This window comes from Lentinula edodes, assembly GCF_021015755.1.
Source record: "Lentinula edodes strain Le(Bin) 0899 ss11 chromosome Unknown C8R40scaffold_26, whole genome shotgun sequence".
Lineage (NCBI taxonomy): Eukaryota > Fungi > Basidiomycota > Agaricomycetes > Agaricales > Omphalotaceae > Lentinula > Lentinula edodes.
In genome coordinates this window covers 594,874-608,939 of record NW_025764332.1, presented here as the reverse complement: position 1 = coordinate 608,939, position 14,066 = coordinate 594,874, and the positions used below count along the sequence as shown (strand labels likewise).

General features: G+C 47.4%; 3 protein-coding genes across 3 annotated transcripts; 2 read left to right on the top strand and 1 right to left on the bottom strand.

Moving 5' to 3' along the window:
* Positions 1-5,374: 5,374 nt before the first annotated feature.
* C8R40DRAFT_1198338 (uncharacterized protein) lies at positions 5,375-9,946 on the top strand (the record flags this gene model as incomplete). Its single annotated transcript, XM_046233093.1, has 18 exons — positions 5,375-5,389; positions 5,441-5,890; positions 5,950-5,977; positions 6,031-6,387; positions 6,441-6,746; positions 6,796-6,849; positions 6,902-7,012; positions 7,046-7,147; positions 7,201-7,293; positions 7,347-7,415; positions 7,465-7,626; positions 7,870-7,926; positions 8,016-8,077; positions 8,138-8,565; positions 8,643-9,060; positions 9,111-9,505; positions 9,671-9,734; positions 9,902-9,946. 18 exons carry the CDS (start codon positions 5,375-5,377, stop codon positions 9,944-9,946), a joined length of 3,216 nt encoding a protein of 1,071 aa, XP_046084581.1.
* A 517-nt stretch (positions 9,947-10,463) lies between these two features.
* On the bottom strand, positions 10,464-11,991 carry C8R40DRAFT_1172700 (uncharacterized protein; the record flags this gene model as incomplete). Its single annotated transcript, XM_046231896.1, has 6 exons — positions 10,464-10,574; positions 10,641-10,709; positions 10,772-11,292; positions 11,343-11,513; positions 11,565-11,760; positions 11,809-11,991. 6 exons carry the CDS (start codon positions 11,989-11,991, stop codon positions 10,464-10,466), a joined length of 1,251 nt encoding a protein of 416 aa, XP_046084580.1.
* A 126-nt stretch (positions 11,992-12,117) lies between these two features.
* C8R40DRAFT_1050012 (NAD-P-binding protein) lies at positions 12,118-13,640 on the top strand (the record flags this gene model as incomplete). Its single annotated transcript, XM_046224601.1, has 7 exons — positions 12,118-12,294; positions 12,352-12,527; positions 12,621-12,770; positions 12,833-13,026; positions 13,096-13,252; positions 13,310-13,371; positions 13,441-13,640. The coding sequence occupies 7 exons, from the start codon at positions 12,118-12,120 to the stop codon at positions 13,638-13,640; spliced, it is 1,116 nt and encodes a 371-aa protein (XP_046084579.1).
* Between the last annotated feature and the right edge of the window lie 426 nt (positions 13,641-14,066).

Sequence of the window (14,066 nt, the reverse complement as noted above, 5' to 3'; positions counted from 1 at the left end):
ATCGTGCTCGTCCGTCCTAGAAGCTCTTTTGTGGCCATGGAACACTCATCAAGGATCAAGTACCTAGCAGGACCTATATTCACTGCCCGCCGCCGTTGTATCGCGGCAGACGCATTTGCAATCAAATCCTCTCCTGCTTTCGCACCGACCTTGATTCCTGCCCACGTATGCAGGGTCTTTCCTCCGAAATGGGACGCTGCGACGCCAGTTGTGGCCGTCTTCGCGAGCAACTTCTCCAGTCCTAGTCGTCGAAACGTCTCACTGATAGCGTTGATAACGACAGTTTTTCCCGTTCCCCCTGCTCCCTGCAGAAGTAAAAGAAGCTGACCCGGTTCATGGCCTGCAAGTGTCCTTTCAAGATGGTCCACCACAATGTCATGCGCCCGTCCTTGTTCTTCGTTCAGCCTATCACGTAGACCCCTTCCTGAATCATCGTGGCTCGCTTCGTCAGTTCCGATATGCTCTCTTTCAACAATCGCGGATGTTGAAGGGTTCACAACAACGTTCCCGAGGTCCCGCACGATGTCATCCACAACCAATTGCGCTCCAGAACTTGCGTACTCGACAAGTTCGTTGTGCCAATCCTGGAAATCCACCTTCTCCTCTAATGTACACCGTCCTGCAAATGGAGCGCCCGCAACCGGCTCGAATTCACGTTCGAAAACTCCTGCGTGATATGCGCTCTCCATTGCGGTATACGCGTACATCTCCTGCGCCATTCCTTCTCGCTGTTGCGCTTTGTAGATGTCTTCTTCGGATGCAAATTCGTCGTCGGCGACACCAGTTCCACTTCGTTCTTCAATCACCATCTCGCTTTCCGCCTGCTCGGGAGCAACATAGGTCTGGTATTCCTTCTCACGCCGTGCCGCTGATTGGTCCGAGCACCGATAAAAGTACTGGACATTAGAAATGAAGTCGTGCATACGGTCCGAACAATGGTCTGTGAAGTCCGACCATGCGTCCTCAAAAGTATGAAAGCCTTTTGTGATATCGGTGATCTTCCTCCATGGCTTCAGAATTGCGAGCATCAGAAGAATATATATTGTCCTATCCTCTGGACGATCATTACGAGGGAACCAACGTCCGACGTAGAGTGGAACATTTTCGTGACCATCCTGGCGTACCAACCGAACATGGTTCGGCTTCTTATTCGGCGCGTACTGATGTCGAAATCCGGCTATTCTACCAGTCCGTTTTGACTTCGTCAGCTTCTCCATCCCGCCTTCGCTGTCTTTCTCGTACTTATCGTATGTGTCAGCAAAAAAGTCTTTCACATTGTAGTGCTGCAGGCTGTCACCGCGGTCGGTATAGTCGTCAAGTTGGGTTCGCGTCTCTAGTTCTCCTGAAACCATGGTGAGTGTAATTTCCTCTGCCTTTGATCTTGTTAGCTATACTGAAAGCAGATATGACTTGGATTTACCTCTGCAGCTGTATTATCGGGTACTTGCTCTATCTCACAACCACCTCCTTCCCTCACGACGCGCGCCCACCTGTGAAGGCAAAATCAGGGCTAAGTTTGTGAGTCCACTCGAAATGCCCATACCTCTTCTCTTGTAATATTGCGTAATGTTTTCGAAGTGTTGACTGTATGCCTTCCAGGTATATCGGAACAAACGTGTGGGAAATATACCGGTCCCCCCACCCCATAAGGTAGCTGATGACCTCTGGTGCACTCAATTCCTGCTGACGGTTCAACGCAGTAGCACACCTCATGACCAATTTCCTTGATGCTTGAATCATATCATGATTTCTACGTTCTTGTTCATGATGATACGCCAATCGCTGCGCCAATATTGCACTCTCATTCGTGGAACGGTCCCGCTTTTTCGTGGAATAAGTGGTAATATAGTATGTCATATCCTGTGTTTCGTCTCCGTTCGTAACCAGTTTTTGATCATTATTGCAGAGCTGCGTTTCCAGGATGGTGGGATTGAATCCATTGAGGAAACCGACCGTTCGCTTCATTCCCCATGTTCCATCTTCGTCGATGAAGTCAAACTGTGATGTTGGCCATGGTGCACGCCTTTTACACCGCAAAGCCCCTTTTATGAGTTTGTAGCATCGCTCTGGGCTGCATTCGTGGAATTGCAGTGTACGTGCAAGTTCGACTTCCCGTTTCAATCGCTTCGTCTCGTAGTCCGGGTCTTGTGGACAAAGGGGACGGTCGTATGCAACTGAAGCTTTCGGTCGAATGGCCATTAGTTCAGACTGTGTTTTCCCGACGTCTGCTCTCATAGTCGTTGAGATGAATTTCACCACCTTCGCCCGGAATTCTGCTGATTTCAGTGCGTCTCTCATTTCAGTAGGATTGGGAGCACCCTGCAGCCACATTATCGTGTGCAGGTGTAGTGTACCTCGTCCTTGCGATTCCACCATCCCCACATGTGCTTGGACCAACCCCACGATGCCAGCTCGACGCATGGGATGCCCCAAACCGGTCCTTCGAAAACCGTACAATACCTCTAGAGTTGCCCGTACCGTGAAGTGGAAGAATTGCGCAGCAGCGTACGGATCTCTCGCTAAATTAATTCCACGCTGCGTTGATGACGGACCTCGATCAGAAAGAAAGGTATCGAGGTCTATTTTTTCACCTGCGAAGACCTGCGCAATGGGATTATGTGTATCGGAGGGATTTATGGTGATCCACAACGAAGGTGGGTTGAATGCCACGTTCAGGGACCATATCTGTGCCCGGACACTTGCTCGATGTTCATCTGTCGCAAGTACTTTCGATCGCACCGCCGTAAGCTGGGACCGAAGCGCCCGTACTGCAGGGTTTGTAATCTGCTTTTTCTTTTTCTCCTCCTCACTAGCCTGTAGCAAATCTTTCGCTGTCAACTTTCGAATGGCTTCCTCGTGTTTCCTGAACTGGAAGCGACTGATCCGAAGACTTGCCTTCGCGCATATTTCTCGCCTTTGAATAACGCCAAAAACCTGAAAGATGAACTGGTGATCCATCCGAAATCGTCTATCTGCGTACTGTAATGCCCATTTCGCGTGTGCTGCATATGACACTTCAATTGGCCGCTCGGTCTCGAAACCTCCTTCACCATACGGAAACAGGTGGGGAAAGCACCCCAACAGATGGTTAGGATTCTCAACCGTGCCCCACGTAAGTTCACCATCTTTATTCTTCCTCCCATAGGTGTTAACTAAACTCCCAGGTTTGATGCGATAGTTCTCACTTTGGGAAATTGTATTGCGCATTGCATGTGCAAATACATCGCTTTCCGGAATTGTGCTACCATCAACATCGACAACACCTAGTGCTTGCAAAGGCGCTGTGTGGGGAGTTACGACTTAATTGATGTGAAAGATGAACATAAATCAATCAATAATACCTTCTTCGACTTTGCCATAATCATTGAAATTGTGATTTTCCTCTTCCCCAGTATCTGACTCACTGTCGGAACATCGTTCAACTTTGATGCCGATTTCAGAATGGAATCTCTCTGGACCGTAAACTTTCACTCACAATCGTCGCTTCGGAAAATATCATTACTTGGACCTTCTTCGCCATTCTCATCGGTCTGATCTTGATTCGGCACATAACCCCCATTCTCCTTATCCAACACCCCTACATCGTCCACCCACTTCATGTTGTGGGAGACTTCGTAAGGAACATCGTCTTCGGGAAGTGCATTCAAATTACTCTCCGATATCTTCTGCCCTTCGTATAGCGGGTTTCTGGGAATTAGCCAACAGAGTGCATCACGAACACGATTTCGCCGAACGCGGAGGTAAGCAGGAAGTTGTTTTAACGGGATGTTATTTGGGCCAATGAACGTCACGCCTATAGTTGCCGCAAGGATCGCCGGGCGAGGGGGTAGATAACCAGGATCGATCATACCTATGATATCTTCGGTATTCAAAAAGTACGACGATACGTTGCCTCTCACCGCACTGGTGAGCATTTCGTTCGGTAAGCCTCGAGCTCCGCGACTTTTTGGAAAAAGCTTGACAATGTACGCAGCGGCGAAGAATCTAGACACCAGGATGCGCTCACACAGCGAGAGAATGCGCAATTGGAAAGGAACTTCTCCTAGCCACATATTGTTGGCAAGTGACAACGGAGGTCGTTTCGGTGTCGGTGCTGACAAGTGTTGGAAGCACGTTTTGCATGCGTAACCAGGAACTTTTTTGGTTAAGGGATCATAGTACAACAGCATTCCAACGGTTAGAATGTGTGCAGGGTGACTTTTGAGGGGTTTCAACAGTCCAGCATTGGGTATGGATGCGGGGTATATTGATTCTGCCTCTGAACTGAACAGCTGTCGTGCACAGATACAACAGATCACTTGTCGTACAGCCGCATTTCCCGTTGCTGCAATGAAATCGTTTACAAGCTCGCGACGGCTCTGTTCGTCTGGGACATTCAAGAATGGTCGATCGAGCACAGGAACTCGGGGTGGCTCCAGGCGTAACATCAGCTTTGACATAACGGGCGGTGGCTGTTGCGTGATGAGTTCTGCGATCCAATCTTTACTCGCAGCTTCGAAACCCCCAATGTCCATCCCTACATCACGCATCGCACTCAAAATCTCCGACGTTGTACATGAGGCGATTTTATGACCAAGCTGAACATGTACTGGATTCTGTACATGCTGGGAATTGATATCAGAATCGCAGCACAAATTCGGGACAACATGCAACTCACGGGTTGTAAACGCTGATACAACTGGTTGTATACCGCAGGTGTGAGTGAAGTGAAGTATTTCGCGAGTTTGGTTTTGTTCTTGAACAGTGTCACAGGTACGGGGATACTTTCGCTCGCTGTGATTGCCATGAGTTCATCTTTGCTGAAGTGCTGAAGTAGTTCTAGGTTGATTTCGTGGGTCCGTTCAGGGATCGTGCGGTTTGAGGTAAGGGACACGACAATAACGCTGAGAATTTCTGCTGGCAACCTGTGAAGTGCTTTACATATCTCTGCTTTGCTTCGGATATCTGTGGCTCGCAAGTGGATGTCGTGCTCCTTCAATATTGAGATGATTTCCCTTTTTGTGTAGGCTTTCAGCAATGATTCAATGCGTGATCGGTCGTTCTCCATGGATTCAGCAAGTGCGAACACTTTCGCAGCATAACATAATTACGTTCCAAATTGGGTCGTGTTTTTCTGAGTGGCGGGAAAACAGGGGTACATGTACGCCACGGTTTCCTTCAGGGTCCATACCTCGCTTTGCTCTTAATTTCGCTAACCGTAAATCTCCAATACTCAGACTTCAGCCGACCCTGGATACTTAGGCGAGACACGGAAAGTTCAAGAACTCAACAATACTGCTCGGAAGGCTCCAAGTCCACAACTCCCCGTATGTATAAGGATGGCATATATTTTGACTTGCCTTTCATACGTCTCTCCGTTCGTCGATTTAGGACAATGAACAATCAGAACGTAAGGACTTCGTTTTCATATTTGTACTACCACTGATGCATGAAGTCGTAGATGACGCCGAACGAATATTCGCAGCTTCACCAGACACTTCAAGGCCGCTTGTTTTATTTAGGCCGTGAGGGTCCTCTACCTGAAGGGTGTGAGTGGTTTACGCTGGACGGGAAGAAGAGGTTCTGTGCACCCCTCTCCGCGGGGCAAGATACGCCGACTTCTGTACCGTTCGAGATTGTTGGTCGGGTAGGGACAAACTTGAACAACACCGGTTTGTTGGGGGGTTGGACACCCTCTGGACAGTACCCACCTGCTGGATCACGCCGTTCGTTCCAACTAGGACCGCCTTTGTCCGGGGTCTTTCGAAATGAGTGGATTGTAGCCGTAACGAAGTTAAAAGAGCTTCAAACGGCTGGTGCAAACAACACTCGAAAGGTTAGATATCTTTTCGTACATGAAAACGTCCCTCCGTTGGATTCCCTTATCAAAATGGGTTGCAAAGTGTTTCGCGTAAGTAATACATATCCAAAATTCTTGTCAAAGAAGTTGAATGCTAACAAATTCAATAGGACTTGGACGAAGGGGAGGCAAGCGACGGTGAGAAACCGACACTTCTCATTCATATACACAGTGACTGATGAATACCACAGAATTACTTTTCGCGGCCATTCCGAAAGACAAGAGGGATAACAGTGATTGGACCGAAATCAGGCAGACGCAGGCACTCGCGCCGTTCCCGCTGTTCGGGAGAAATGGCGAAGTGATTCCAATAAAGAGAGTACGCGGTATCATAGCTGGGGCTACCGTTCGGGTATCGTTCGGGCTCCGCTGCTGGCGGTTCAACCCCAACGAGCCTTTTTCGTTTGCCGCGGACATTATTCGTGTGGATCTGCTCAACACTCCTCAAGATGTTGCTGGTCCTCAAAGTATATTTCCTCTGACACCTCCCGTAACTCCGCAACACAGTGTCCTGGCGTCGAACGGAGGTAGCGGTAATTCAGAGGGTGGTCAGTTGTAATTGACATTTTGCTTTATGATCTGTCGTCTCACATATTTGTAGGTCACACGCCCGTGTATCGCACCCAACCACTTTTTGCCTTTCAGAATGTTGGTTCTCCCCAACATGACACTTCGATTCTCGGTGCTATTCCCTATGGTAGTTCACCTCAAACCCCGACTCGTGGTAGCCCTCACTATCCTTTGAACTATGGTTCACCCACACCTGGCGGGATGAACACGATTGCGTCGCCCTACCAAGGGGTTATAGAGCAGTTTCCGGGGAACGCTACCAGCCCTCCACGCATTCTTGGACCTGCCTTCGGTACTACTGATAGGCTTCCCACAGGAGAACGTATTCCTATCGAAGGTTAGTTTATACAAATTGAGTACACGCGAGTGCTGAGCAGTGAATATAGGAAGGGATAATCACTTGAGCGGCAGCGGACACCACTTTGATAACAACAGCCACGGTATGTCAACGGATCTCATAAAGCGTGATTACTGATACATTCATCACCACAGGTCATATGGGAGAATACCCGACTGTATACAATCCCGCTTCAGAGATGAATGCTTTGACTCCGTTATACAACGTCGATAGCCGCGGCGGAAACGGTAAACGATCATTCTCAAGTAGGTGACAAAGGTTACTAAATGGAATACAAGAACACCAGCTCTATCGGTATCAGAACGGTTTCAGCAATGACAGTACAGCTGCAAGAGGGAACGACGTGACACGTCCGCAGGGAGGAACAGCGGAACGTACGGGTTAGTCCACTTGCGTTCGTGGGTGCACTCTGAATTGAACACCCAAGTTACAGGAACATACCACAACAGCGGCGGCTCGCAAATGAACCTGAACACTGGTGGCACAGGGAATGACACCTCTGGCCTGGAAGCCGCGACAGGTGAAGGTAGGCTCCGTTCATTTTTCGTGTGCATGTAAATTGAACCAGTAATTTTATAGGTACATTGCGCAACATCAACACCTCTGGAGAACATGATAACGAAGCAGGGCCGGGAGTTCATCTGGAAGGTATGTGAACGCACAGTTTCACTGTATTGTATAATACATCGCGTTTCAGGGGTTGCAACATCGAATCCCGCTGCAGGATCGTTGCCAACGACACCCAGTGATGATTCAGCTAGGGACAACGTCAGATCAAAAGTGCTGAAGCGCGGAAGAAAAGCGGACGAAGTTGATGACGACGGCGAGGGAGACAAAGGACACAAAGTTGTCAAAAAAGGTAAGATGCGTGCAGAATGAGTTACCATGGCGTGTGGCGTGAAAACTCGTATTGTAACAGTTATTGTCAATAGAAACGCATGTTAAGAATCGAAAATTAGTGATTTTAGAATTTAAGATGTGTAGACGTTTGCACGGGTACTTCGCAAAAAAAGCAGCTTAGACGCTGCATGGACGCATAATCTGAACATAGTCGCATAATCTGAACCTGAGCAGACCTGTGCATAACTACAATTAAGCGAAGTAAGGCGGAGTAAGCGCCACATACGAATACCAGATGCCTACCACCGTAACCTCCGAAGTAAGCGAGACTTCCGATTGAACCCGCGACAACTTCAACAGAGAGTATAATAAGCGGAAGATTCATTTCGAATTCAATGTTGACGCCAGTCAAACAAAGGAAAAAAAGAGCCGTGACGAAAAGGGCAGAATACTTCACCAACATCGCAACGGTACGTGCATTAATATTATGCTTTTATGTGGCATAGAACTCACTATGAACTATTGTTCAGGATTTTCCTCTGCATCGACAAGGACTGTTATACGGGTACGACGGTTACATTGACATTGTTCCAGTACCTTTAGTACCACAGTACAACGATCCTGTTGACACAGCACCTCAATACATTTATACCGATTTCTGGATACCTCCGACGTTCAATGGCATCAGTACAGACAAAGGCGCTTTCGCGTGTTTGGGACGCCATGAAGTTGAACGATTTGATGGGCGAGGACGAAGAGCTTTGTTCAGTATCTATACAGAGGTCCAAGGTAACCCGAGCGTGCGGGAGCGACGACTCAACGAAGCCATTCAACGTTCAATTAAAGACGGAACAGCGCCAAGAGGGAACGTCCTCGTCATCAAGCATTGGGCAGTGTCACGAGAATTCACAGACATTGACTGCTGGGACCGGATCACCATCAACGACGTACTCCAAAGGTGTGTAAGTTTGACTACGGTTACAGATTTGATCAGTAACAGCATACAGGATGTTCGGATCCTCTACATGATGACAGTGCGAATTATCTGTTTCACCGGAACGTACCAACACAGATAGAACAGAAGATACTTCGGCAGTTAGGTTTGCGAGAGTGGACCATGCTGAAAAGGGTTTCTCGTTTCCATGCAGCAGAAGTTTCACATTTTATGGATACTAGAGTGGTGGAGCTGCTGAAAAGTTACACCGAACAACCATTGGCATTCGTTAACATGCTGACGAAAACAAAAAGCGTGGTCGGAGGACAGTTTGTTTTGCGGTTTCTCAACGTAACGCCTGAAAAACTGAACACTCCGTTACTCATTTTTGCTCCTCGGTTGGCGGAGGAATTGTGGTCTGATTTCATGTTAAAAGAGCGCCTCGTCTGCACTGTCGTTAGGGTACCGAACATTTTCGAGGATTATTGCGCGAAATACATGAAGATTGAAGGCAAAAGTGTGAGTGATGTTTATTTCACATTGCGTGTGTCCTGACATCTGGCTTATAGGGAGCTCGAATTCGAATATTGGTTGGTAAAAGGTCGTCGCCACTTGCAATGATACTCGGATATGGAGACACAATCGGTTGCAGCTTTATCAACGGGTCAGGAGTATACGTCGGGTACCCGGATGATGTGACAGAGGGAAAGGTTGTAATTGGCAACACAGGACCGTACGCGATGCCTCCGTTGCACGGCCGCAGGGAATTTCGTAGTGCCACTGCAGACGATAACGCAGTGAAGACCTTACATTGCGGCTGGCACTGCAGTGGACTGTGGCGCACTTTCATAGATGCAGGCACGGGAAGACATTTATGGTCGGGGGAGATGGTAGACAACAGAGAACGAGACACAGAGGTGGAATATTGGCGATGGAACACAGGAAGACCATGTCAAAATTCGAGGTGTCCTCGATACAACATACGCACTGATTATCGGGCGTCCGTATATCTTTAGCCCTGTGTTATATTTACCTTTATATACAATGTCATGTACTTGAAACCTGACCCAAGCAAGGTTCCGTCCACGATAGTGGAGCCTAGTAATTATTAGTCTTCGGATTTGTACAGTGCTTTGCGCAGGGGGCTACCGTCGGAGAAATCCGTGAATCCAATCTCTGTATCAAAAGCTTATGTGAGCATTCCCATACCTTCCGTTTTGAGCGAAATCGATACCCAGCTGCCGAAGTGCCGCTACGAAGTGATTTTCCTTTGCGCACAGTATTAGCACCAGGTCCTGCGAGTTCTAGGTAGCAATACATTCCTGGGTACTTTTAAATACTGCTGAGTGCATGAATTCAGAATTATATGTTGGACAGAGAGTATTATGTGGGTTTGACACACTGAAATCTTCATTAAAAACCTCCTCTGAACTTAATTTTATCATAATTCTCATACTTCGATATATTTGTGTCATGTTAAGGTTGAAAAGCCTCAGCAAAGTGTGTGCAGCACAGAATCAGTGCTGATCACTTCGTAGCGGCATCTCGGCAGTTGGGTATCGATTTCGCTCAAAACGGAAGGTATGGGAATGCTCACATAAGCTTTTGATACAGAGGTTGGATTCACGGATTTCTCCGACGGTAGCCCCCTGGCTTTGCGTAAGTCTTTGCTTGCTCGACTTTTTCACATCTATTTGTGTTTATTTATTTGTCCAATATATTTTTACCCCAAAAAGGATTCATCAATCACTTTTTGAAGCCCGACGGCCCTGGTGGTCCTCACAGAGAGCCCTCTCGAGCCTCGGCCCAAAAATGTATTGGACAAATAACTAGAAACAAACAGCAATAAACACTTGGTAAAAACTCCATACAAGCAAACCATTTCGCAAAGCACTGTACAAATGCCACTGAGGCAATCCCCTTCAGATCCCTTCAGATTCGGAATCCGTTGAGAATGAGCCTAACTCCGCTTCCTGTTCCTGAATTTGAGCCTTCAGTTTGGCAATTTTGGCCTCGGCACCCTTACGGCGCTTCTGGAACAGTACAAGAATCCTATGTGGTGAACACCAAAGTAAGGATGAAGGGTATTGCCAACCAACCTTCTCTTTTTTTGCAACTATCTTTGCAGCCAGTTTCTTGCTTTTCTGCTCCAGCTCTTCAGCCTCTCTCTATGAAGGAATAAGTGAAAGAAGTCAAACGGCTGCACTGATAAAGTACATGCCTCTATGACTTCAATTGGTGAAGGTAGAGAAGATGACACATTTTGGCTAAATTCTGAGGCTTTCATCTTGCCAGAATGATTGAGAATATCAGAATCGGCCTGTGCTCCACTAACATAGTCATCTGTAGCTTCAACTTGGTTAGGTTCTGAGCTAGTGGGTGGGGAAAAATTAGAATTGGGCTCCTTAGCCTTTCCCGATGACGAAGCTTTAACATTGGATTCTCCAGGAGCTGGTAGATCTACTATTGTGTTGGTATTCAGTGAATGTTGGGGACTCCTAGCTGCAATCAATGCTGGTACACTATGAGAAGAGTGAAGACTAGAGCTTGTGGGTTTCCCTCTAGGGCCAGCGCCAGCTCTCGGGGTGATTCTAGAACTTGACAAAGTATTTTCACGAGGAGTGATGTCAGTGAACGAATGTTTTCGGGATGGTGAAGAAGATGTTGATGCACTTGATGATGCACTTGCTTGGCGTTTTCTCTTTTGAGAATATATGCGTGTGGTTGTTGGATTCGAGAACGCGGAAACTTCTAGGAAAGAATTTTAAGGTAGGTTTGGTTGCAAATAGAATTCCACTCACCGTCATTATTTTTCCGCTTGAAGTTGAATTCGAACACAATCCATGGATACTTTTCATCCAGGATGTCAATGTCCAGATCGTCTACTCCAAGCAAGCATACTGCGTTCACGGTACCATTGAGTCGCCTGATTTCTAATCTGAGAGTCCCCATATTATCTGACGATTTGATGGCTGCAAAGGGTAATCAAACGCCAATTTGTTGTGCTGCGTTAAAATACATACAACGGGGGCGGAATCGCCTTGCAGGGTCCTCATGAAAGTGCTCCGACGAACGTTGCTGCGTATTTTGCTTAGAGCTGCACATCCAGACCTTGGACTCGACGGTTTCTAGGTGCCCGGTAGGCTTCCTGGAGAAGACAATACACCATAATGACATGGGCTCATTAGGACTGGTCCTCCAAGAGAGGTAATAGTCGACCTTCCAATGAATTAGTTTCTTATCAAATCCTTTGTCAGTTTTCCTCACCTCGGACTCGGACTCGGACTCGGACTCGGACTCGGAATCAGGCTCTTCATGAGGAGAAACTGAAGTCCTCACGGTGGTGGTCCCAGTTGTTTCGCTGAACGATGTTTCTGTATTACCTATGGGATGCTCATCTGTATGCGAGCTCGAAAGCCAGCATTCAATTCCGAGGGCTTTGAGCTTCATATCGCGATTGTACCGACGGTGAAAATTAGGGAACGAGGGGACCAACTAAAATAGACGCCCAATCACAAAATCCTGGTTCACGCGCGCACTGAAGTAATGACAGTTGAAGCGGTCTTTGCAGACGAAATGGCGCTCGGAATTCAAGGCAGTTCGATCACAAAGGCCCTGGTCGTACGCAAAGCGCATGCGAAATCTAATGAAGGATATGTGAATGATGTTGTCCTTGAAGAAATACCTCTCCGTCAACTCAACCCAGGGGAAATACTTGTGAAGATACATGCGGTAGCTTTTAATCATCGAGATGTGCGTACACCAGCAGACTTGAGCAAATGAATATAACTGTTTAACTGTTTACTACAGGTATGGATTAGGAAGGGAATGTATCCCAGTATTCAAGATGGTGCTGTCTTCGGAGCAGATGGAGCGGGCGTCGTTGTCGCCTTTGGAGACTCTCGGGATGATGGCATGTTGAATCAGAGGGTTTTCCTCCTTCCATCTCATGGATGGGATGATCATCCCAACGCTCCCGAATCGCAGTGTGTATTCTCAGATGATGCGAGCTGTATTGCAGTTCATTTGCATCAGGTCTTTTGAAAGTGGATTCTGACTGCTCGTTTTTATTAATGAAGGTTTGGCGTCATCGGTGGTGTTCGTTGGCCTCCCCTTGGTACATTTGCTGAATATGTGATCGTTGGAAAGGACCAAGTTATTCCTTCAGCTCCGCATCTCAGTGACACCGATATGGCGGCATGGCCATTAGCAGGACTTACTGCATGGAGGTTGGTGGACCTGTTAATTTCGGCTTTTGTAATACTTGACTTTTTGCTCCGGTCTTGTGCAGAGCAACCATGATTAATGCTGCAGTACAACCAGGTCAAAATATCCTGATCACTGGTATTGGGGGAGGTGTCGCCTTGGCTGCCCTTCAACTGGCTGTTGCTCAAGGTGCATCAGTATATGTCACTAGTGGAAGTCAGGAGAAGGTCAATAAAGCAGTAGAACTTGGAGCTAAAGGCGGAGCGAGTTACAAAGACGGTGGGTGGTCTATCATCTCTTCCTTCAAGTAGGCTCTGCGTTTTCTCACTACCACTCTGTACCGTACAGCCAGTTGGCCGAAGAGAATTCATAGACTACTTAGGAAGAATAGTCCTGCCGGTTCTCCTGCCATGCTTGATTCCGTTATTGATTCTGGCGGAGGAGATATCATGACTTCCATCGGCTCAATCTTGAAACAGGGAGGGAGAGTAGTATGCTATGGAATGTGAGTTGGACTAACAATCAGCTAGCATAAATAATGCTGATGACATATTGAAAATAGGACTGCTCAACCAAAAGTCACTTTCACGATGCGGGAAGTACTGAGAAACCAAAAACTCATTGGTACGCACTTCGCACATTGCTTGTACTGCAAGCAGAGAATTGCCTTTGTTCAACTCGTGTCTTTCCCAGGTTCGACGATGGGCTCAACACAGGACTTACGTGACGCTACGAAGTTTTTGTCCAAACACAAAATTGTTCCTGTTGTGTCGCAAGTCATACATGGTTTGGAAAATGCAGAAAAAGGGTTTGAGATGTTAAGATCCGGAGTACAATTCGGTAAAGTCGTTATTGAGGTCGGAGGTACCAGGGATGCGAAGGCGAAATTGTAATTTCCATATCACCGTTCACTGCATATTTCTGGAGTCTTAGTCTAAATATTAATATTTGCTTATACATACGCCAACGAAGAACCCCGCCAGTATGATCCTATCCATTCTCGCAAAGCTCATAACTCCTCTAGGCCATCTGAGGACTCGTCTGTCTTCGGCTGGGTTGTTGGCACTTGGGATGTAGCGGGTGTGGACAAAGAAGTTTTTTGATGCAAGGATTTCATGAGTGCGGCGGAATAATAAGTTTGTGGCGCGGTTCCTACTCCTACCACTCCACCATCCTTCAACCACTCCTTCGTTGTCACCCCAGGCTTTGTAGTGATGTCCTGCGGTAGTGAGGTCTGCGAAGGAGAGAACAAGCAGGTGGAATCCTGCTGCTTCAGCCCATCCAATGTCTCGTTCATTGTGATGACCTCGCCACCCGGG